General features: G+C 41.1%; 1 protein-coding gene across 1 annotated transcript in view; it reads left to right on the plus strand.

Moving 5' to 3' along the window:
• Positions 1–23937, plus strand: part of FRMD4B (FERM domain containing 4B) — a 198742-nt gene that overhangs the window by 167342 nt on the left and 7463 nt on the right. Inside the window, exons 12-21 of the mRNA XM_068981787.1 lie at positions 4234–4310; positions 5838–5976; positions 6457–6598; positions 7519–7652; positions 7748–7867; positions 9149–9377; positions 11883–11939; positions 14606–14753; positions 19517–19636; positions 20633–21444. Coding sequence (XP_068837888.1) covers positions 4234–4310; positions 5838–5976; positions 6457–6598; positions 7519–7652; positions 7748–7867; positions 9149–9377; positions 11883–11939; positions 14606–14753; positions 19517–19636; positions 20633–21444 — 1978 coding nt within the window. The remainder of the gene's footprint in view (positions 1–4233; positions 4311–5837; positions 5977–6456; positions 6599–7518; positions 7653–7747; positions 7868–9148; positions 9378–11882; positions 11940–14605; positions 14754–19516; positions 19637–20632; positions 21445–23937) is intronic.

The raw sequence follows: 23937 nt of genomic DNA on the forward strand, positions 1-23937 counted from the left end.
TCTCCTTTATTGGCAGGCGGATTATTTACCACTGCGCCACCTGGGAAGCCCAAAAAGAAGTCTGGAAGACCTGGTTTGTAGTTTTATTGTCACCATACAAGGATTTCCTTTTGTCACTAACACCATGAATTCTAAACAGAACACAATTTCAAATTCAACCCTATTAGTGAGTGCCACATAAACAACAATAAATACCAGTTAATGATTGTCATTAGGCTGGTTTAACGATCGCTTTAGGAAACAGTCCACTTTCATGCTCTTAACTCTGTGTGGCAAAGCAAATAAAACTCTTCTCCCACCTCCCCCCACCGCCGCAAATCTCCATGAGTGGGAATTTTGTTTTGGCAAAAAAAATATTCTATTTTAATATGAAAATTATAAATTTTCTCTATACATATACATGCATAAAATATATATAGTGGTGGTGGCAGTTTAGTCGCCAAGTCGTGTCCAACTCTTGTGACCCCATGGATTGTAGCCTGCCAGGCTCCTCTGTTCACAGGCAGGAATACTGGAGTGGGTTGCCATTTCCTTCTCCAGGGGATCATCCCAACCCAGGAATTGAACCTAGGTCTGCCTGCATTGCACGCAGATTTCTTTTCCGACTGAGCTATGAGGAAAGATTCAATATATGTAGTAGCCTTGTTCTATCCTGTAAGACATCAGACCCTGTAATAGTGCTTCTCTGTGTGGGGTCCAGTATTCTCCAAACAGTGGAGAATGTAAAGCATACTTAGCTTGTTTGTGCCTTCCTTTGAACCTTGATCTTTTTCCTTAAATGGTTTCTTGCAACTCTTCTTCATCTTTCAGGTGATTTATTTAGAGTTGTTTAGTCACTCAGTCATTTCCAACTATTTGCAACCCCATGAGCTGTAGCCCACCAGGCTTCTCTGTTCATGGAATTTTCCAGGCAGGATTGCTGGAGTGGTTTATTAACATGTCAGGCCATTTCTCTCTCTCTCTCTTTTTTTTTTTTTTTTGCTGTACTGTGCAGGGATCTTAGTTCCCCCATCAGGGATTGAACCCCAGGCCACAGAGTAAAAGCACCAAATCCTAACCACTAGACCACCAAGAGAAGCTTCCTTTATGACTCAGAAGTAAAGAATCTGCCTGCAATGCAGAAGACTTGGGTTTGATCCCTGGGTCGGGAAGATCCCCTGGAGAACAGAATGGCAACCCACTCCAGTATTCTTGCTGGGAAATCTCATGAACAGAAGAGCCTGGTGGGCTACAGTGCATGGGGTCACAGAGAGTCAGACATGACTGAGCGTGCATACACTGGAGGCCACCAGGGAATTCAGGCCATTTCTCTTAGAGACCCTAGCAAGTCAGGTCAGCCTGGTGGATATCTTTCTCACATTTTCCCCTTATCCTTCCACTGGCCCAAAAGCTTGAGTGGTTTTGACCAAAGAGGGACCTTGTATTTACCCTATAAGGAAAACACTGGCCAAAAGGACAGGAATGAAGATTGGGCAATTGACTGCTCGTGCCAGGTGCGTTCCTAGGCGTGTTGAATGAGTAAAGGAATCCACTTCACCTCAGCTCCACTCCATTTTCAGAGCCTCATTCTGGCTCTCTGAGATCTAGAACTCCAAGACAGTTTAAAGGCATGATAGAAGAATGATTTCAGAAATTTGAAAAGACAAGCTAGCTTATTTCCAGCAGCTAGCTAGATCAAGTGCCACTACAGTTAGAAGTGTTTTCCTAGCTGCTTCAAACAGTGATAAGAATCACACAGGTAATACATGTCTAAATTAGATGATTCCCAATGGTTAGTGGAAATCTCACTCTTGTATGAAATAGACTGACCTTTGTTCATTTTATACAAACTTCTATAATTTTTAGAAATTAAAAAAAAAACAGGAATACCAAGAATGTGACAACATCTGCATAACCACCTAAACTGCTGATGACGAATATTTTGTCATATTGACTTCGTCTTATTTTTATTAATAAAATAAACATGACTGGTAATGTTGAAGTTTGTGGTGCCATGAATCCCTCGTACATTCTACTGTCCTGAACAGCTGTCATGAATGAAGTATGTGCCATTCCTGTTCACTTTTATACTATTACAGGCACATATATGAAATCACATTTTGCAAAAACTCCAGGGATCGAACTCACAGCAGTGAAAGTGCCAGGTCCTAACTACTGAGCCGCCAGGGAATTCCCCCTACCCCGCTCGCCCATCACAACAACCTTTTAAGATTTCAGATGGAGAAATGGCTTTGCCATTCAGACTTAAAAATGCAGTCTCATTCCCATAACTTCATTTGCAAACCCAGTTGCCATCTCATTTTTTCAAATTCTTTAAAATTAGCTGAAACCTTTCACCTTTTAAGTAGGGCTTTTGGTGCAGGGGGCTGTCTGTTCGCAACGCTGGGATGTGCCCAATGGAGAGCCTTGTGTTTCACGTTTGTAAGTGATAAGAGGGGGAGGTGGCAGCTTTACAGAGATCAGGTTTCAAGTCCAGCCCTAGTTTTTATGTGTGTGGGAATGGACGCAAAGGAAAACACAGCTGAGCTGCATTGTGGCTCTTCCTGTCGAACCTGTTCACGGCCGGGGTGAGTAAACCGGGAGCTACGGGAGCAACGTCGCCTTCACCCAGCCTCCAGTGAAATTTGTGCCTGGATTCAAAGCAGCTTGCTTCCCAGGAAATACCGTCTGAATCTCCCCCATACCCTGTGTGGAACGTGCGTCTCTCTCCCGTGGAAATCTGCTAGAGAGAACTTGGCTGGCCTCTCCCTGATGGAGGAAGGAATGGAACCGGGGTGGTGTCACTTGGAGGAATTGCTGATGTCAGTAGCGTGTCAGCCGTGGGAGGCTCGGTTTGTGAAACTGAGTTACACCTAAGTGTCTTAGGAAACTCCGTACAGAACTCACCGGAGCTGCCCGGCTGGGACAGGAGGGAGCGGGGGAGGGAGAGAGCACCTCGGAGATTCCCTTCCCCTTGCTGTCTCACTTTTGGAACCTTGGGATTAAAAGACATGAAAGCTTGGAAACTACAGACATTTCAGGAAATCGGTATGTACCTTTAAGCTCCCACGAATTCCTCTTTCTACCTGGGCAAGGGCTGTAGTTACACGCTAGGCGCTCAGATGACGAAGCTCTGTGTTCTCAGTGGGTGATGGTTTATTTCACTGTTTGAGGTGGGGGTTCCAGTTTGAACAGGTCTGTCTTCCAGCTGTTTGTGCATAGGAACCATCGGCTTGTGCTGTTCCTTTTAGATAAGGTTGGTGAAAAGTCTTGGTTCCTGTACCCCAGGAAATGGTTTTGCTGGTGGTGCATTGCAGAGAAGTTATTTTCTTAATGATTAGAATGTTTTATGAAGATTCTTTGAACGTAAGTTAAAAATCCAGCTAAAGTCTAATAGTGGAGTGAAATTGCTGTGCTAGTATTTCTCTGACAAATAAGACTAGGAGGGGAAGAGGAATTTCCAACTACGAAGTCAAAGTTCAAAGGACAACCTGGGTCTCAGGCTAATGTGAAGGGTCGGGAATTAACCCAGAAAATGCAGGAGGGCCCACTCAGTTCTGTGAATGAGCTGCTTTTTACAAGTTAAATTTTCAGATGTCCATTGCTAGTAAGTTGTATTTCTCCCACCCAACTGGCAGATAACACCTGGTGGAGCATTAGAGTATCAACAGTGGGAATATGTTGATGAATTCTCTTACAAAAACTGGAAGCTCTAGCTCAGAAACCAAGAGGGCAGTGTCAGCATTTACTCCCATCCCACGGAGCCTCCAATTCCTAGCATTCAGTTTCTGTGGCTTTTAGGGGAACTCTTGTAGGTGGGGAAATCATCATTGAGAATCACCCTTGCTTGGGGTTCTGTTTTACTTTCACTTTGCATTCTTTTGAAATTTAATCTGTGGTCTTATTGAAACATCCCTTTGAATCTCTTTCCATTTAAATATGAAGTCAACATCTTTGATCAGAAGGCATGTGCTTACTGGAATCTACAATTTCCTTACTCACTCTTTTATTTAGTTGAGTCAAAGGAAAAATAGTATGCATGTTCCCCACAGTTGCTTGGTTTTATTGTTCAAGAAACAGTGATAAAGTGAAGATTACTGTCAAAAGAAGGGATAAAGTGGTTTCATGCTATAGTTGGTTTGTAAAAAGGCACATGCCTAATCTCAATTCTTGATTTTTTTATTATTAAGCTTATTTTCTAAAAATTAACATTAATTAAAGCTGTGTGGTTTTTTTGTTTTCTTCATTTCTTAGTTATTCCAATGGAAACAGCTGGAGAACTTATATTTCCGTGAGAAAAAGTTTGCTGTTGAAGTTCATGATCCACGGAGGTGAGAATAAAAGCCTTTTTTTCTGTATAGGTCCAGTGACTAGCCACATATGCTGCTATGAATATTCATGTGCACATGTTTTCATTTCCCTTGGGTACATACCTAGGAGTAGAATTGCTTGATCAAATCATAATTCTCTGACCCTCTGAGGAACTGCCAGACTGGTTTCCAAAGCAGCTATACCCTTTTACACCCCTACCAAAACTGCAGTTTCATTTTCTCCACATCCTCTAATATCTATTATTTTTCTGGTTGTGTGTGTGTGTGTGTGTGTGTAAATAGCTATCCTGATGGTGTGCAGTGATAACTCATACTGGTTTAGATTTGCTTGCCAAGCATCTTTTCATAGACTCATTGGCCATTTGTCTGCCTTCTTTAGAGAAACGTTTATTCAGATCCTTTGCTCATTTTTAAGTTTGCTATTCTTAGTCACTTAAAAAAGTTCCTAAATTATCAACATGAATTAAAGTCAAGATTGTAGGCTCTCCGAGTTCCTCGGAGGAATTCCTTATCAGCCCTCAGTTGTTGCTTTTCAGATATAAGTTTATGGATATTTGGAGGTCAGAGAGATGGAGGAAACAGCTGTGGCAAAAAGATGACCTGGAGATAAAAGGCAGATTCCTACAAGGAACATTGGCACTTCTCCCCTCAACCCCGCCCCAACACAGTGTCTGCCTCCCCCGCCCCCATCTTTCTTTCTCTTGCTCTGTCCTCCTCTGACCCTCTCTCTTTTCATCCAGTACATAAGCAGTAATCTGGGCCAGTTTTGGACATGCATATTATCAGACAGTATTATTATGTTCATCCTCTGATAGTGCCAAAGCCAGACAATAGCTAGATCTGAGATGCTCTCTTTCCTTGGAGGAAGGTGCTGATCCCACAGGTCGTGATTGCTTGATCTTTAAAGTAACACGTTTATTCTCACCTTTTTGTGATGGTCGCACGTCCTGTGGTCTTTGATTTGATGTTTTTAGTACAGTCTCCAATATGGCTAATTCTCATCTGCTTTGAAATAATTTTTAACTTCTATTATTTCCAGTATCATGCTTCTGTGCAGAGTTCAGAATGTTTATATTTATGTACATAAGCCTACTAGACTTAGGTTTTTCTAAAATATTATATGGTTGACATATTAATAATCATTTTCTCTTAATTGCTTTTAAGATTTTCCTTTTGTATTAGAGCATAATTGTTTAACAATGTTGTGTTAATTTCATGCATACAGCAAAGTGATTCAGTTATACATATATATGTGTCTATTCTTTTTCTAATACTCTGTCCATTTTCTCATCTGCTTTTGAAGATGTGTGTTTGTATTGTTTAATATACTGCTTTTATGAGGAGATATTACCCAAGTGTGATTGGCTTTCTCATAAAAAGGAGAAAATCAGAGGCTTGGTCCTTGAAGGCAAGGGTGTGGCAGAGGAAAAACAATTAAGGAGATGCTTTGTTACAACTACCCACTGGGTACATTTGATGTTATGCTGGGCCAGAAACAAATCATGAATGCTCTGCTTAATCTTTTAGGATTTCAGTATCCAGAAGAACCTTTGGGCAGAGTGGCCTCTTTGTGCAAACGTGGTATGCGAACTCCTCTCTCATCAAGTCCATCTGGGTAATGGCAATTAGTCAGCATCAGTTTTACTTGGACCGGAAGCAAAGCAAAGTAAGTAACTGAAAGTATTTCTACAAGGACAAAGTCCCATCCCTCATTTACTTTCCGTTCAGAAGATAAACTTTCTTAGAAAAGATGCAGCCTCATGGGTTTTTGTTTCTTGAGTCTTGTGGGTTTTTTTTTTAACTTTACTATCAGTTGTTTTAATTTTTCTTACATTTAACAGATGGGCAACATATAGCCTGCTCTGAAAGTTGTAAGATTTGCCAACTTTTAGGCATTGTGTGTGTGTGCACTCATGACTTTTTAATGTTAATGATTGAACTATACCATGAGGAAGAATCATGCGTGATTAATAAAACATTTTAGTGACAAAGCTGAAGTCTGAATTTTTTTCTGAAAAATATTACTATAGTATATAAAAATTCTGTATTGTCCTTTGTGTTGACATTTTTATTCCATATTAACTGAATCATTTTATTAATTCAAAATAGGTGTAACTGAATGTACTCCCTTTCCATGTTGTGTTAGGCAAAAATCCCTTCAGCCAGGAGTTTAGACGACATCGCAATGGACTTGACGGAGACAGGAGCACCAAGGGTCTCCAAACTGGTGACACTCGAGGCGAAAAGCCAGTTCATTATGGCAAGCAACGGCAGTTTAATTTCCTCAGGTAATATTTTTAGATTAGAGAGTGTGCGAGCTATCTGTATCTTAATGTACTTTCTTTTTGGTTGTAAATCACTTTTAAATGTATCTTTTAACCCATTATTTCCGGAATAAGTAAGCATATGAGAGAACCTATAGTATACAGCAGTTTTGAATAAATTTTGAAATTAATTTTTAAAAGAATATGAAGCAAGTTAAGTTATAAAGTTCAGGTTGTATAATTAACACTAGATGCTGAGACAGTGAGTGCCTCGGGGAGCTTGCAAGAACATTTTCTCCCCATCCAGTCCAGAAGCTTTTTCTTTCTCCAGTGTGTAGGTTTTGATACAGACAGTTGTCTAATTTTCCATTTAACATAAAATCAACCATGATTACAACCCTTGAACTCCATCTCACCCGCAAAGTGATTTTTGCTCCTAAACCCTTACTCTGCAGACATTTTTTTTTTTTCTGCAGACATTTATATGAGAGTATCACTAAGTATACATAATTCACTAAAAATATTCTCATCTAAATCCCATTGTCAGCTTGTGAATCTGAAACACAGAATATCCCCTTGCCTTGCTTACTTTCCAAAAGAACATTCCAAACAACTATCTCCAGGAACATCTTACCTTCTTTCCTGCTCAGAAAAATGAATTTTTTCATTAAGTGTATCTGAAACATTAAACATTTTATCATTGCTTCCCAAATGACTGAACCAAAATGCAAAAGGCGTATATTATTACCACGTTCTGTTAGATGCCCAGAAGCATGAGAAAATGTTCTCCAGTTTCCTTTTATTATGTTCAGAAACAAGGAGAAAAGAAAGAAACTATTATTAAATAGCAGGTTTGGCTTAAAAATCCTTTGTCCTCTGAAAAGGAAGGAAATTGCCTGTATAAACCTTCCCTGCCCTCCCTCCCCACCCCCCACGACCTCCAGGTTCTCAAGACTCAGAAGTCAGTGAGGAGCAAAAGAGAGAAAAGATCCTTGAACTCAAGAAGAAGGAAAAACTGTTACAAGAAAAGCTCCTAAAGAAAGTTGAAGAGCTTAAGAAGATCTGTTTGCGGGAGGCTGTGAGTGTCATCTGCTTTGGGAAACGTTTCAAATTGTGTTTGACAGTTCCAGCCAGGGTCAGTAATCTCCCTCTCGGTTCTGTCCTGTTTTATAGGAGCTCACAGGCAAAATGCCCAAGGAGTATCCTCTGAACGTAGGTGAGAAACCTCCTCAGGTCAGAAGGCGTATAGGTACCGCGTTCAAATTAGATGACAACTTGCTGCCAAGTGAAGAGGTATGGGCACCCGTTCTGAGCACTTCTGTCAACAGTGAGGCAGAAAAGCTGTCAGCTGAATGTAGCTGACTTGTTCCTTTGGTTTTTGAGTTACTGCTGTACATTTTAATCTCATCAGTTAAAGGTGATCATGGAGACCAAGTTGAATTCTTTCCTTCATGCACAGTTTAGTTAAAATTGACTCATGACTTTACTCCTCCAAACAGAGTATTAAATGAACTCTAAGTATCTCTAAATTGAGAAACATTATTTTAAGAATTAAGAATTCAGCACTAGAGTCTCCCACTTAAAACCAAGTAGCCTTTGGCAAATCATTGACCTCTCTGAAGACTCAATTCTCTGGTTTTCTCATCAATAAAATGGGAGTAATGATTGTTCTTCCCTCTGAGAGATGCAAGGAGTATTCAGTGAGATAATGCACATATAGCACTTTAGGTATAATAAAGTTAAAAGATTTGTTAGCCAGGCTGGATGGCATCACTGACTTGATGGACGTGAGTCTGAATGAACTCCGGGAGTTGGTGATGGACAGGGAGGCCTGGCATGCTGCGATTCATGGGGTCGCAAAGAGTCGGACATGACTGAGCGACTGAACTGAACTGATAGAGGATACTTTCCTGTTTGTGTGTCATCAGACACTATGACCCTATTCATGTTTCTTGTAGAAGTTTGACCATCTTGGCTTTAGAAAATAGTAGTGGTTTCCATTAATAATAAAGTTAGCACTGCTGTTTATTAAGTGCTCAGTGTATACCCAGCTCTGAGCTAAGCAATGCATATACATTGTTTCCTTCCATCTTCACCATAGTTTCATAAGGTGGATGTTACATCCATTTTACAAGTTAAAAAAAAAACTGAAGCATTAGAAATTAAGTAATATGTCCAGGGCCATGCGACCAGGAATTACCCAGAAAGAAGAATGGAATCTCAGTTTATCTGTTTCTGAAGCTGTGCATATAACATTCTCTGGCTATGAATCTTGGGTGAAGGATCCCTTCTTGAAAAATATCTTCATCCAACCAGTTGAATGAATGGAAGGCCAATTCCCTTCTTTGAAAAGGAAAGAGAATTGGACTATTAAGTTAAAGTAAATGGAGGAGGGAGATCTTATCTTCTAGGAAAGTGTTTGAGAATACCTAAGCAGTAAAGCTTAGGAAGATTTCATTCACAAAGAGCATGTGATGTGAGAATGCATGAGAAAGAGAAATTTTATTATCCAGGACATATGACAGTGACCGTGTGTGTCCATAAAAATAAAGCAATATCATTGTGTGAATGCAGGATCCTGCTTTGCAAGAACTGGAGAGCAATTTCCTAATACAGCAAAAGCTGGTTGAGGCTGTGAAGAAACTTGCCAGTGAGCCCGACCTTTGCAAAACCGTGAAGAAAAAACGAAAGCAAGATTACACGGATGCGGTGAAAAAGCTTCAGGAGATTGAAAATGCTATAAATGAGTACCGCATTAGATGTGGAAAGAAACCCAGCCAGAAAGCAACAGTTATCTTACCAGGTTAGTAACTAGTGAGGTTTTTTTGAGTCACCTAAGTCAGTCCTCTTAATGGAATGTACCGTTTCCTAACCAGTTCATTTGATGAGAGAGAAAAGAATGGATTGATCCTTCAGTTTCTTAGGATAAAAATGATTCGGAATTTCATTCTTACAAGTATGTTAACTTGGTTTTCTGTGACCTTCTCACTGTTATAATACTATAATATTGCATTGCTTTAATTTTCAGGATGAAAGAGCTTTACACAGCAATATTGGTTCCCAGTAAGAGAGATTCACCTCTAACTGGCCTGATGTCATTGCAAGAAAAATATTTGAAAACACAGAGTATTAAGACAGCTGGGCCCTACATGATAGTTTCTCAGAGATTTTTAATGCAGCAGACCATATATATTTTTTAAGGACCTATCCAATATATGTGGATAGAAAAGAACTCTTACAATTACGGTTATTTATAGAGGCTATTTATGGACATATGTTCCTATTGTATTATGAAATGCAGAAGGCAGAATATAAAATTGTAGCCAAAACATAGTCCTGACATTGTATAAATATGTACACATAGAGACTAGTTGGGCAAGAGTTCGAAAACATTAATAGTTGTAGAATTTCATGTCAATTTTCTTAATTCTCTTTAGTATTTTCAAAATTCTCAGCATCATGTATCTAAAACTAATATTCAGAAAAAAATTAAACTGAAAAATCTCATCTAGGTGGATTTTGAGTCCAACTGGCCTTCCATGTTTATTAGAATAGTTTTTAGCCTTGATCATTGGTTGAAATATGATTATTTCTTTTGATTCCAAGACTTTTTCCCCCCCCATTTAAGCATCTGTGAAATTGGGATAATTCTTACACTAGATGAGGCATTACAGTTATGATCAGTACTTTTTCTTTTTTTTTACTGGGATATCAACTAATTCTACATCTTAGATTTGACAAAATATGGTAATGAGCTTTAAAGTATACTGAGCTTCAGGGCATATGATTTGAAAAGTAGAGATACAGCTTTTTGGTAAATGAATGCAGGGACATCAACACACAAGTGTTCGTCAACTACAGCTGGGGAATTTAGGATGGTTTTGACTCAATGGAAAATCCAGTTGGCCTCGTTGGTGGTCACATTCTGGACCTATAGGAGATGGGTAGTGAGCAGGTCACTTAACTTTGATAGCCATTTGTTGTTGCCCATTCATCTCCAACTGTGTAAAATTCAAATGTTATCCTTTACAGTCACTGACATTTAGGCAGCACTGATGCCAATGGTTGAGTATATATCGGGTGGATTATTTTTAAAGCCTGCCTGACAGCTGACTGTACTGGCATCTCGCCTTCAAGCTCTACCATGTGTCCCATTAAGAGACAGTCCTCTTGGCTCTGATAGAGATTAATTTTAGATTGGATGGGGAGATTCACTTCATAATGGCTTCGAAGCTTACGTTGAGGTGTCACATTTGTCTGTAACCTTGCCTGTCCTTGACAACTGAATATGGGAAGATTTGTCAAAGCACATCAACACATCAAAGATGTCACTTTTTAAAAAAAAATTTATTTGAGTATAGTTGCTTTATAATGTTGTGTCAGTTTCTGCTGTACAGCAAAGTGAGATGGCGGTTTTTGCTAAACCCATTTTGTAACATTTGACAAGCACCAGTAATAATCACATTTTTATGGACATTTCCAACCACTGGACTTCTTTCACTAGAATGCTGTATGTAGGTAACCAAAGTAATAAGTATAGTTAATATTTATTGAGCATTTGTCTTGTACCAGGAGCAAGGCCAAGGGCTTTGCATCTATTATGTCATCGAACGCTCACCAAAGCGCTAAACACGAGGTACTATTGTCATCCCTATTTCAGAGTTGAGCCAAATGATGCGTAGAGAGATGAAGTAATTTGCCCAGGGTCTCCCAGCCAATAAGTGACAAAAGCAAGCTTTGATTCCAGGTCTGTTTATTTCAGTGGTTCTCAACGAGCAGCAATTTTGCATTCTGGGGAAATGTCTGCAGACGTGTTTGATTGTCAAAACTGAGGGTGGGGATGGTACTGATATCCAGTAGTAGAGGCTAGAGATCCTACAGTGAAAAGGACAGCACCCCCCAACAAAGAATCATCCAGTCTAAAATGTCAGTAGTGCCACCTACTGTTAGGAAACCCTAGTCTGATTGAGAAGCTTCTGTACCACAAATGTCCTCACTCTTATCAAGAAAAAGCCTTTCTCTTCAGGAGAGAGCTCAAAAAATAAGTTAATCTAATGGTGCAGTAGATTCTCAAGTCTGTTCCATTGTAAGAAATAATCCAGTGTAATATTTGTATAGTAGGGAAGATGTTTGTGTCTTAAGTGTTCAATGAGTCCATTCTCACAACAGGTAATTATTCCTAATGCAGTGTAACTAGTTGCATTTATCTAAGTAAAAATAAGATGCACTCCACTGAGAATTGTTTTATTGAACTATTAGGGGTGTCCAAAGGCACCATTGTACTAAAGCCAGTTTATTTTGTTCACAGAAGACATCATCCCATCAGAAAGCAGCTCCTTGTCTGACACTACCACCTGTGATGATCGTAAGTAGCTCTCCCTTTTCAATTCAAAATGTTATATGTTCTGAAAGACTAAGAAAGGTTTTGAGTAGGAAAGCCTATTTATTACTCTTTTGGGAAAAGTAGAATCAACTAGCTTACATTTATGAAGAATGGTTGGGAAAGGGGTTAAGATTAGCTTTTACACAGGTTGTGCTGTGCTGCGCTTAGTCGCTCAGTCATGTCTGAATCTTTACAACCCCATGGACTGTAGCCCACCAGGCTCCTCTGTCCGTGGATATTCTCCATGCAAGACACTGGAGCGTATTGCCATGCCCTCTTCCAGGGGATCTTCCCAACCCAGGGGTCAAACCCAGGCCTCCCTTTACACAGGTTCAGTTCAGTTCAGTTCAGTCACTCAGTCGTGTCTGACTCTTTGCGACCCCATGAATTGCAGCACGCCAGGCCTCCCTGTCCATCACCAACTCCCGGAGTTCACTCAGACTCGCATCCATCAAGTCAGTGATACCATCCAGCCATCTCATCCTCTGTCGTCCTCTTCTCCTCCTGCCCCCAATCCCTCCCAGCATCAGAGTCTTTTCCAATGAGTCAACTCTTCGTGTGAGGTGACCAAAGTACTGGAGTTTCAGCTTTAGCATCATTCCTTTCAGAGAAATCCCAGGGCTGATCTCCTTCAGAATGGACTGGTTGGATCTCCTTGCAGTTCAAGGGACTCTCAAGAGTCTTCTCCAACAGTTCAAAAGCATCAGTTCTTCGGTGCTCAGCCTTCTTCACAGTCCAACTCTCACATCCATACATGACCACAGGAAAAACCATAGCCTTGACTAGACGGACCTTAGTTGGCAAAGTAATGTCTCTGCTTTTGAATATGCTATCTAGGTTGGTCATAACTTTCCTTCCAAGGAGTAAGCGTCTTTTAATTTCATGGCTACAAATCACCATCTTCAGTGATTCTGGAGCCCCCAAAAATAAAGTCTGACACTGTTTCCACTGTTTCCCCATCTATTTCCCATGAAGTGTTGGGACCAGATGCCATGATCTTCGTTTTCTGAATGTTGAGCTGTAAGCCAACTTTTTCACCCTCCACTTTCACTTTCATCAGGAGGCTTTTTAGTTCCTCTTCACTTTCTGCCATAAGGGTGGTGTCATCTGCATATCTGAGGTTACACAGGTTCAGTTCAGTTCAGTTCAGTCGCTCAGTCGTGTCTGACTCTTCGCGACCCCATGAATGGCAGCACACCAGGCCTCCCTGTCCATCATCATCTCCCGGAGTTCACTCAGACTCATGTCCATCGAGTCCATGATGCCATCCAGCCATCCCATCCTCGGTCATCCCCTTCTCCTACTGCCCCCAATCCCTCCTAGCATCAGAGTCTTTACCAATGAGTCAGCTCTTCGCATGAGGTGGCCAAAGTACTGGAGTTTCAGCTTCAGCATCATTCCCTCCAAAGAAATCCCAGGGTTGATCTCCTTCAGAATGGACTGGTTGGATCTCCTTGCAGTCCAAGGGACTCTCAAGAGGTTAGCTCAGCGTTAAATATGGTATCGTACAAATCACATGACTTCAGTGAATCAAAGTACCATAACATGAGTAAATAGGTATCTTGATAAGGATTTGTAAGGTTCTGCAGGATTTATTTTTTTTTTAGCTTTTGAAGTAGCTATAGATTCACCGGCAGTTGCAAAGTAATAAAGAGTCATTCACCCAGCTTTGTCCAGTGGTGACATCTTACATATTTGGTGTCTAATAACAAAACCAGGAAACAAGTGTTGTGCAGGCTATACTACAGTACCAGGAAATAATGGAAACTTTGATTTTTCACTATCTACTTATTCTGGATAAGTGGGAGTTTATTTTCCTTAGGAAGAAGCACATGTTTTAGAAATTGTGTTACATGTTACTGTGTCAATTTCCTAGAAATAGACCTTATCAATTGTAATGACCCATGTTCAGCACATTTCATGATGGAATGGATTTCATATCAAATGGTAGAATATTTCCTTATAATCCCTTCCTTGTGCTTAAGCAGGGGAGCTGGCTGTCTGTTTGATGTGACTTAAAGAATTTAGGAAGCCACTAAACCCTGCTGCTTTATCTTCTTCCAAATGGAATGGTTTGTGAAAGTCTTCCATTTCAGAATTCTTCCTTTTAGCTGAGGTTTGGTCATGCTTGCCACTCCTCTTTGAAAATACAAATATCAGTGAGAGACATTAACAAGTCCCTAATGACTCATCATAAATCAGTTTCATCCCTGTCAGTGATAAGATGAGTCTTTGGCCAGCCAAGGAGGCCTAAGAATGTTAAAAGTAAAGCTGGGCAAAACTGATCCAGTCCAACTTTACAGGCCGACTTCCTCTTGGCCCTTCATACACTGAGATTTTTCTTTGGTATAACTCTTGTAAAGTATCACCCATTACACCTGAGAGATTTATGTGCTCAAAGTGGCTCCTATTGAGTTGACAGAAGTTGGGTCTGTCCCCAACAAGAACATTCAGTAATTTCTATTTTCTATTGTATAAAATAAAAAATACGTTTCCTGGAACTTACGCACTTTTAAAATTACATTCTTTGGAAGAACGTTTTACTCACCAGACAGATCTTCCACTTTATTTGGGGGAGGGAGGTGTTCGCAAGGCATTTGTTCGCTTTTTTATTTATCTAGTTATTCATTCATTCACTTATTATATAGCCAACGATACCTTCACTCTTGCTGGGCAGCGATCAAGTTCAGTACCTCATTCTCCAAGAATTCTGCCTCCCAAGTCTCTCGGTATTGAGAGAATCCATTTCAGAAAGTCGTCCATCAATGAACAGTTTGTGGATACCAGACAGTCCAGGTAAGAAGACAGATCATCAGAGAGGTGAATGCCTCACCACTGTAAGACCTTTTCTCCAAAACAGTCAACCTATTTTTGTGTTATCCTGTTCACTCTTTCAGAAAGGGTTATCTTATAAAATCAAGAGTAGAATCTAACCCAGTTATTTGTTATTGGCAGCAAGTGGAAGTGTTTTTAAAGAGGTCTTTTAAAAAATATTTGGCTGTTTCCTTAAAGTCTTGTTTGGTTTGTATTAAATAATAGAGGCATTAACTATAAATCTGATTTTGGATATAGTGTCAAAGTTCTGTTTCATCACCCAAGGTCTCGGGAACATTTAATACAACTCTACCAGGCAATAGAACTGACTTCTAATCTTTCAAAGGAAAATGGGACTTGAGTACATTTTTAATCTGTAACTTCTCACGTCTCTCAAGTAAGTATTTTTGGGACAATAACTTTTTAAAAGATGAAAGACCAGTGATTCCCAGAATTTGGCTGCATGGATCACTACTAGGTTGTTTGTTTGTTTGTTTGTATTGTTTTTTTAAATTGGGTCCAAAATAGGATTACCAGCTTTTTACTTTGCCTAATTAGTATTTTCACACAGGTAGCACTGTGATTTCATGAAAATATGACACACGTCCAAAATATAGTCATTGTAGTAATAATAAGATGAACATTTGTTGAGCACTTAGTATGTGCCAGACACTGCTCCAAGTGTTTAATATAATAACAAATTTAGTTGTAAGAAAATGCTCATTGTATTACTACCATCCTTAGCATTTACAGATAAGTACACTGAGGACCAGAAAGCATGAATCACTTGTTGGGTTCATCAATTAGTAACTGTTACAATTGGGATTTAAACCAACATAGCTTGACTGCAAAGCCTATGATGTGATTTTAGCCAAAATGTTTTATTACATCTCAGGAAAGATGGAAATTAGTCTCAAAATAAAAGAGGATTATTTAGATGGAATGATTTTTCATTTATGAAAAGAGAACCAACATTTTGTTATATTTCTGATTTGTCAAAGACTGGTAAAAATCTTTATTTCATATTAGCCCCAATGTGTAGATTAGCATCTAAGAACTGTTGCCTTAAACAATAGAGATCCAGGTGTCTAGAGCTGTGGTGTCCAGTTCAATTAAAAGCAAATAAAATTTAAAATTCAGATCTTCAGTCCTACCAGTCGCATTTCAAGTCCTAATAGGCACATGTGGCTGATGTCTGTGATGCTGGGCAGCACAGATAGAGCTCATGTCCATCACCGAAGAAAGTCCTGTCAGATAGCACTGGGCAGGTGTGTTTATTATATCAGGGAAAACAAAGCTGTTTTAGCAAAAGGAATCATAACTGGGAAAATGATTATCTTAAAAAATTATTATGCCTCCATTCCCTATAGCTTCGCCCTGTAGATGTGTTTGCTCTTTGATCCAGCAATTTCACTTCTAGGAATTTTTCCTCTTGAAATAACTACAGGATCCTTATCTCACAGCATTGTTTATTCTAATGACAAATAAAAACAGCCCAAATGCTCAACTAGTGGATTAAGTAAATTACAGCTAGTCCTTATGGTGGAATGCTGTACACTCATTAAAATAACAGTGTGAGTGAATATTAAGCAACATAAAATGTTAGATCAAGTTGTGTTTTTTCCTTAAGTGGGTTTTGAAAGAGAATTTATTTGAAAGAGATCTAATTTTTTTGTTTTTAAAGGTATAAACACAGTATTTTTTTTTAAACTTTTTTGCCATGCTTTTGTAGTAAGTGAGGTGTAATCGAAGTTGTTTTTAATTAAAATAATTTCAAATTGTGTTCTCACTGTGCTGGAAAGTGGATAAAGCAATTTAAGAATGCTGTGGATGACTGTCTACTGGCCAAATTCAGCCTGTGACCTATTTTTGTATCTCCCATGAGCTAAGCATGGTTTTTAGAATTTTGAATAATTGGAAGGAAAATAAAAAACAGTAATATTTTTTGTGACAATTTTGTAACATAAAAACTATATGAAAGGTGAATTTCAGTATCCACAGTCAAATCTGATTGGCACACAACCACCTCCAGTCACATACATATTGTCTACTAGTGTCTACAGCTCTCTTACTTGAGGGGCAGACAGAATCACTGGGATAGCCTGCAAAGCTGAAAATACTTCCTATGAGACTTTTTACAGAAAAAGGACTTGCTACCCCTGCTCTCCTTGCTTTCAATCTATTTTATTCAGTACGCTCTTTTGCAAAAGTCTTTTCGTTTTTTTCCTTCATATTTATGACTCAGAGTCAGATCACTTGTTCTTCCCCTAAGACTCATCCAAGATGCACCTGGATGCTAAACCACAAAGACAACTTTCCCAATTATCTCTTTATGTTCCCATTCCTTCGGCTTCCTGTTTCTTTCTTTCTTTTTTTTTTTTTTAACTGGAGTATAGTTGATTTACACTGTTGTGTTTGTCTCAGGCATATAGCACAATGATTCAGTTATGCATATATATAATTATATATACAATTATCAGCAGTTACTCATACATATATATATTTCAGACTCTTTCCCCTTATAGGTTCTTACAGAATATTGAATATAGTTCCTTGTGCTATATAGTAGGTCCTTGTTGGGTATCTATTTTATTTTAGGTTGGAGTATAGTTGATTAACAATGTTGTATAGTTTCAAGTATACAATAGAGTGATTTAGTTATGCATATACATATATCTGGGGTTTCCCTGGTGGCTCAGATGGTAAAGAATCTGCCTACAGTGCAGGAGACGCCAGAGACATGGATGCAGTCCCTGGGTCGGGAAGATGTCCTGGATAGTTCAGTTCAGTTCAGTTCAGTCGCTTAGTCATGTCCGACTCTTTGCAACCCCATGAATCGCAGCACGCCAGGCCTCCCTGTCCATCACCAATTCCCAGAGTTCACTCTGACTCACGTCCATCAAGTCCGTGATGCCATCCAGCCATCTCATCCTCTGTCTTCCCCTTCTCCTCCTGCCCCCAATCCCTCCCAGCATCAGACTCTTTTCCAGTGAGTCAACTCTTTGCATGAGGTGGCCAAGTACTGGAGTTTCAGCTTTAGCATCATTCCTTCCAAAGAAATCCCAGGGTTGATCTTCAGAATGGACTGGTTGGATCTCCTTGCAGTCCAAGGGACCGTGAAGAGTCTTCTCCAACACCTCAGTTCAAAAGCATCAATTCTTCAGCGCTCAACCTTCTTCACAGTCCAACTCTCACATCCATACATGACCACAGGAAAAACCATAGCCTTGACAAGATGGACCTTAGTTGGCAAAGTAATGTCTCTGCTTTTGAATATGCTATCTAGGTTGGTCATAACTTTCCTTCCAAGGAGTAAGCGGCTTTTAATTTCATGGCTGCAGTCACCATCTGCAGTGATTTTGGAGCCCAAAAAAATAAAGTCTGACACTGTTTCCACTGTTTCCCCATCTATTTCCCTTGAAGTGATGGGACCGGATGCCATGATCTTGGTTTTTTGAATGTTGAGCTTTAAGCCAACTTTCTCGCTCTTCTCTTTCAGTCTCATCAAGAGGCTTTTTAGTTCCTCTTCACTTTCTGCCATAAGGGTGGTGTCATCTGCATATCTGAGGTTATTGAGATTTCTCCCGGCAATCTTGATTCCAGCTTGTGTTTCTTCCAGTCCAGTGTCACTCATGATGTACTCTGCATAGAAGTTAAGTAAGCAGGGTGACAATATACAGCCTTGACGTACTCCTTTTCCTATTTGGAACCAGTCTGTTGTTCCATGTCCAGTTCTAACTGTTGCTTCCTGACCTGCATACAGATTTCTCAAGAGGCAGGTCAGGTGGTCTGGTATTCTCATCTCTTTCAGAATTTTCCACAGTTTATTGTGATCCACACAGTCAAAGGCTTTGGCATAGTCAATAAAGCAGAAATAGATGTTTTTCTGGAACTCTCTTGCTTTTTCCATGACCCAGCGGATGTTGGCAATTTGATTTCTGGTTCCTCTGCCTTTTCTAAAACCAGCTTGAACATCAGGAAGGTCATGGTTCACGTATTGCTAAAGCCTGGCTTGGAGAATTTTGAGCATTACTTTACTAGTGTGTGAGATGAGTGCAATTGTGTGGTAGTTTGAGCATTCTTTGGCATTGCCTTTCTTTGGGATTGGAATGAAAACTGACCTTTTCCAGTCCTGTGGCCACTGCTGAGTTTTCCAAATTTGCTGGCATATTGAGTGCAGCACTTTCACAGCATCATCTTTCAGGATTTGAAATAGCTCAACTGGAATTCTGTCACCTCCACTAGCTTTGTTTGTAGTGATGCTTTCTAAGGCCCACTTGACTTCACATTCCAGGATGTCTGGCTCTAGATGAGTGATCACACCATCATGGTTATCTGGGTCGTGAAGATCTTTTTTATCCCCTGGATAAGGAAATGACAACCCACTCCAGTATTCTTGCCTGGGAAATCCCATGGACAGAGAATGCTGGTGAGCTACAGTTCATGGGGTTGCAGAGAGTGAGACATGAGTGGATGACTTAAGACTTTTTCACTTTTCACACATGTATCTATTCTTTTTCAGATTCTTTTCCCATATAGCTTATTGCAGAATATTGAGTAGGGTTCCCTGTGTTATACAGTAGGTCCTTGTTGATTATCTGTTTTATATATAGTGATGTATATCTGTTATTACCAAAATCCTAATTTGTCTCTCCCCTTCCAGTAAGTTTCTAAGCAGCTTATTACAGATTTGCCAGAAATGATGGGAGGCTCATCATTTTCTGATTTCTTTCTTCCCATCACAGAGAAATGCTGTCCACACACAGCAGTCCTTACAAAACTCTGGAGAGGCGGCCCCAGGGAGGACGAAGCATGCCCACCACCCCCGTTCTCACCCGGAATGCCTACAGTAGCAGCCATTTGGAGTAAGAGAGCTTCATTCTAGTGGCTTTGTCTCCATTGACTTTTGCTCTAAGGTTTTGTTTCACTTTGCTGTGTTCTTAATCGCTTTCTGCAAGAGGACTTTATGGCTCTACATTTTCTATGCACTTAACAGTTCAAATATATCAGCCCAGAAAATGTTCTTGAAAATATATTTTGCTTGGGTAGATATTGGATGTTTTGTGCCTTAATTCTTCGAACCAGGCATTACTCTCTGTTATTAAGTGATGTGGACGAAGATAATGACGACAGAGACATTTTGAAGTGTTTACTTGAAGGCTGTGCTGTTTTATATGTCTTATATTATTTAGTCCCCACAACAAGTCTGATTGGAGATATTAGGTACTATTTTTGTCCTCGTTTAGAGAGGGAGATTAGTTAAATATCTTGTCCATGTTCATACAGCTGGGAAGTGATAGAGCCATGAGTTAACCCAGAGATCTCCAGTAGCCTGGCCAGGCTTTGGCCCTCCCACCCCCCATCGTCGACTGGATGGACATGGGTTTGGGTGGACTCCGGGAGCTGGTGATGGACAGGGAGGCCTGGTGTCGTGCGGTTCATGGGGTTGCAAAGAGTCGGACACGACTGAGTGACTGAACTGAACTGAAGTGAGCCCCATGAATGCTGCCTTCAGTCTATGTATCTATGAATGCTAGTCTGTGTATCCTGCTATCCTGTTGGGAAAAAGGACCCTCCAAAGGCATGTGGGTGTTTCTTAGGCTTTGACGCAGGTTGTCCATCATCAGTTTAGCCTGTTTTCAAAGAGGAACATGGACTGCCCAATTGACAGAACCTATTTCTCTTCTCATTTTGACCATGTGAACCCCGTGAATTCTGTTGTGGGTCAGCTCTGGAAACCTAAAAAAATCCTATTGCAGTTCAAGAGCTATCAACTCATTCGACATGCTGTCCTTTTCCCTCATGTCAGTCCTCCTTTCCTTCTTTGTCCTTAGCAAGCTTGCCTCTCTCTCCTCTTTCAGACCCGAGCCTTCATCTCAGCACTGCCGCCAGAGGAGTGGAAGCCTCGAGTCTCAGTCTCACCTGCTGTCGGAGATGGACCACGAAAAGCCATTTTTCTCCCTCTCCAAATCCCAAAGAAGCAGCAGCACTGAAATCCTGGATGACGGATCTTCCTACACCAGCCAGTCGAGCACCGAGTATTACTGCACCACGCCCGTGGCCGGCCCCTATTACACCACCCAGACGCTGGACACTCGCTCCCGGGGTCGCAGAAGGTCCAAGAAACAGAACGTCTCGACTTCCAATTCGGGAAGCATGCCCAACCTAGCACACAAGGATAGTCTGAGGAATGGTGTCTATCCCAAGAGTCAGGAGCAGCCTTCTTCCAGCTGCTACATTGCCGGGTACACGCCCTACGCTGAGTGTGACCTCTATTATGCCGGCGGCTATGTCTATGAGAATGACACGGAGGGACAGTACAGTGTGAATCCTTCCTACCGGTCGTCCACCCACTACGGATACGACCGCCCAAGGGACTGCAGCAGGTCCTTTCACGAGGACGAGGTCGACCGGGTGCCCCATAATCCGTACGCCACACTCCGGCTGCCGCGGAAGGCTGCCGCCAAGTCAGAGCACATCACCAAAAACATCCACAAGGCCTTAGTGGCAGAGCACCTGCGAGGCTGGTACCAGCGGGCCTCTGGGCAGAAGGAGCAGGGCCACAGCGCACAGACTAGCTTTGACTCAGACAGGGGCTCTCAGAGAAGCCTGGGCTTTGCCGGGCTGCAGGTCCCCTGTTCTCCGAGCAGCCGTGCTTCCTCCTACTCCTCAGGTAAGAATGGTACCCAGGTTGCATCTTCCGCATATGCCCCTGTTCCTGCCCCACGCCCACTCCAAACCACCCTCCTCAAGGGTGCATGAGAGCAGGACCCAAGGTCAGACAAGCGGTAGCCGTTGGGTGGAGAGGCAGATTCAAGTCTAACAAACCTTCCCTGGGTTGGGGCCTTTCATGTATTTTTATCTTTTCTGGGTCTTCCACTGACAGGCACATCTCTTTAAACTGTTCTGGGCATTGGGATTATCAAATACACGCTGCTATATATAAAATAGATAACCAACAAGGGCCTACTGGATAGCAGAGGGAACACTGCTCCATATTTAATTAATAACCTATAGGGGAAAAGATTCTGAGAAAGAAATAATAACACTAATAAATATATATGAAAAGTGAAAGTGTTAGTCGCTCAGTCATGTCTGACTTTGCCACCCCATGGACTAGCTTCCCAGGCTCCTCTGTCTATGGAATGCTCCAGGCAAGAATTCTGGAGTGGGTTGCCATTCCCTTCTCCAAGGGATCTGCCCAACCCAGAGATTGAACCCGGGTCTCCTGCATTTTTTACTGTCTGAGCCACCAGGGAAGCCCAATGTGTGTATGTGTGTATGTGTACACTAAACTTCTGGGCTGTACACCTGAAACTAACACAACATTGTAAATTAACTTTCCTTCCATAAATATAAAATATTTATGGCATAGAGATTTGATATATTAAAAGAACAGCATAAACCCTTCAGGTAAGCAGAAAACCATCAGGATTATACATCCTTCCTTGTTCACCATGAGGAATTGGATCACCTAAAAGGCAGTTCATTCTGAATGCTCCAGTCCATGCATGAGACTTCTAAAGCTCACTGGAGCTGGCATTTACTAAGCACTGTTCTGGCACTGTTCTAAGTATTGTGCAGGTCTTAACTCAATTCAGCATATATACTCCACTTTATGGCTGATCTAAGGGACTTTCAAAGATCATTTTGATTAGAGGCACTCTCTCCATGCATTGACTTTGTCCCCTATCTCCACTATTACTGCTGGAGGACTTACCTGCAAACCTCCAGCTGTGCTAGGTACTGTAAGGAAAGAAATGGGGGCCTAAAAGGAGAGTCTGTTGAGCATTTCACTTCTTCAGCAAACAAGCAGGCATGTCCAAGATGCCGAGGAGCCAGTTTCGAGCCATTTCCTGGCCTGGATGAGTTCACGGTTTAGTTAGCAACCAGAGGAATGTATGAGTGTTAAGCAATATTAAAGCTCTAAGAAACAGGAACTGTGTGAAAAAAACTGAGGTTGGGTGTCTTGCCCCCCATCAAGCATGACACCTTAGTGAGACATAGCTCAGGGATTCTTGAATCACTGTGTGATCATCAGTGAAAACTGTTCCTTTAAAAGTTTCCTAATGTTGTTGACAAGAGGCATTTCCATGGAGATTTCTGTTTGGGTTCTAGTGTTCTACTATTTGTGCGAGACTTTGGACTTTCCCACTTATTACTACATCTACCATGAAAAGCCTCCTGTACTTCTTATTTGTGGCTCTGATGTAGAGAAGGCCTTTCTTGCCCTTCAGGTTCAGGGTGTGACCTGAGAAACTTTCAGAAACTAAAAAATGAGGGCTGAGATGCATGTGGATGGTCATCAGGACACAGGGCTGGGGTAAATCTACCCCATCATCTCTTTAACCATCGAGGCCAGGGAGAAGCAGGTGTAACTCAGAAATTTCAACATTCCTGGCCATTGGCTCAGGACTGGGGCAAAGGTGAGAATGGAGATAACACTTCCTGGTGTGAGCCTTTCTGATAAGCAGCTCGATTTGGCCCCATGGGCCAAAAGGCATCACGTTTTTAAGGAATTAGAGGGATGGAATCAGTGCTCTCAGAATTGCCTTTTGGAATTTTCCTCATTCCTGTCTACATTTTATAGCTGCGGAAGTATGTTTCAACAAGCACACATCATTCTCATGGAGAGCAAAGTTTCCGATGAATCTGAATCATTTAGGGGTTTTGTAATCCCTTCTAGCCACCTAAAGGCTCTCTGGGTTGACTCAGTTTTAGTAGTCAGGACAGCCAGCATTTCTTGGCAACTTGACGCTGTGCCACCCGGCCTGCTCAGCACTTTATGTGTACTCTCCCACTAAGTGTATGCAACAATTCTGTGCAGTGAGCGCTGTTGCTATGTTTATTATTATTCCCCTAATCTTACAGATGAGGCACTTCTGGCTTAGAGAGCTTAAATGACCCTGCCCATAGGAATTCTATTACTGCTCTGATATCCCAACCACCACGCTTCACCGCCTGACTTAGTTATGAAACCTTCCTGGAAGTGGGACTTTTACATCCTTGGGTCAAATCCTTGTGGCATCCTGGACTACGGATGAGTTTTGAAATGTGTTAGTCTCACACTTCTCACATGTGCTTTGTGGTTATAAAAGAGAGGAGGAGGTTGCCGCCAGGAACAGGAATCAGAGGAGAGCGGGAAGGCTCCAGGAGCAGGGTGGGA

The sequence above is a fragment of the Capricornis sumatraensis genome, chromosome 10 (genome assembly GCF_032405125.1).
Source record: "Capricornis sumatraensis isolate serow.1 chromosome 10, serow.2, whole genome shotgun sequence".
NCBI lineage: Eukaryota > Metazoa > Chordata > Mammalia > Artiodactyla > Bovidae > Capricornis > Capricornis sumatraensis.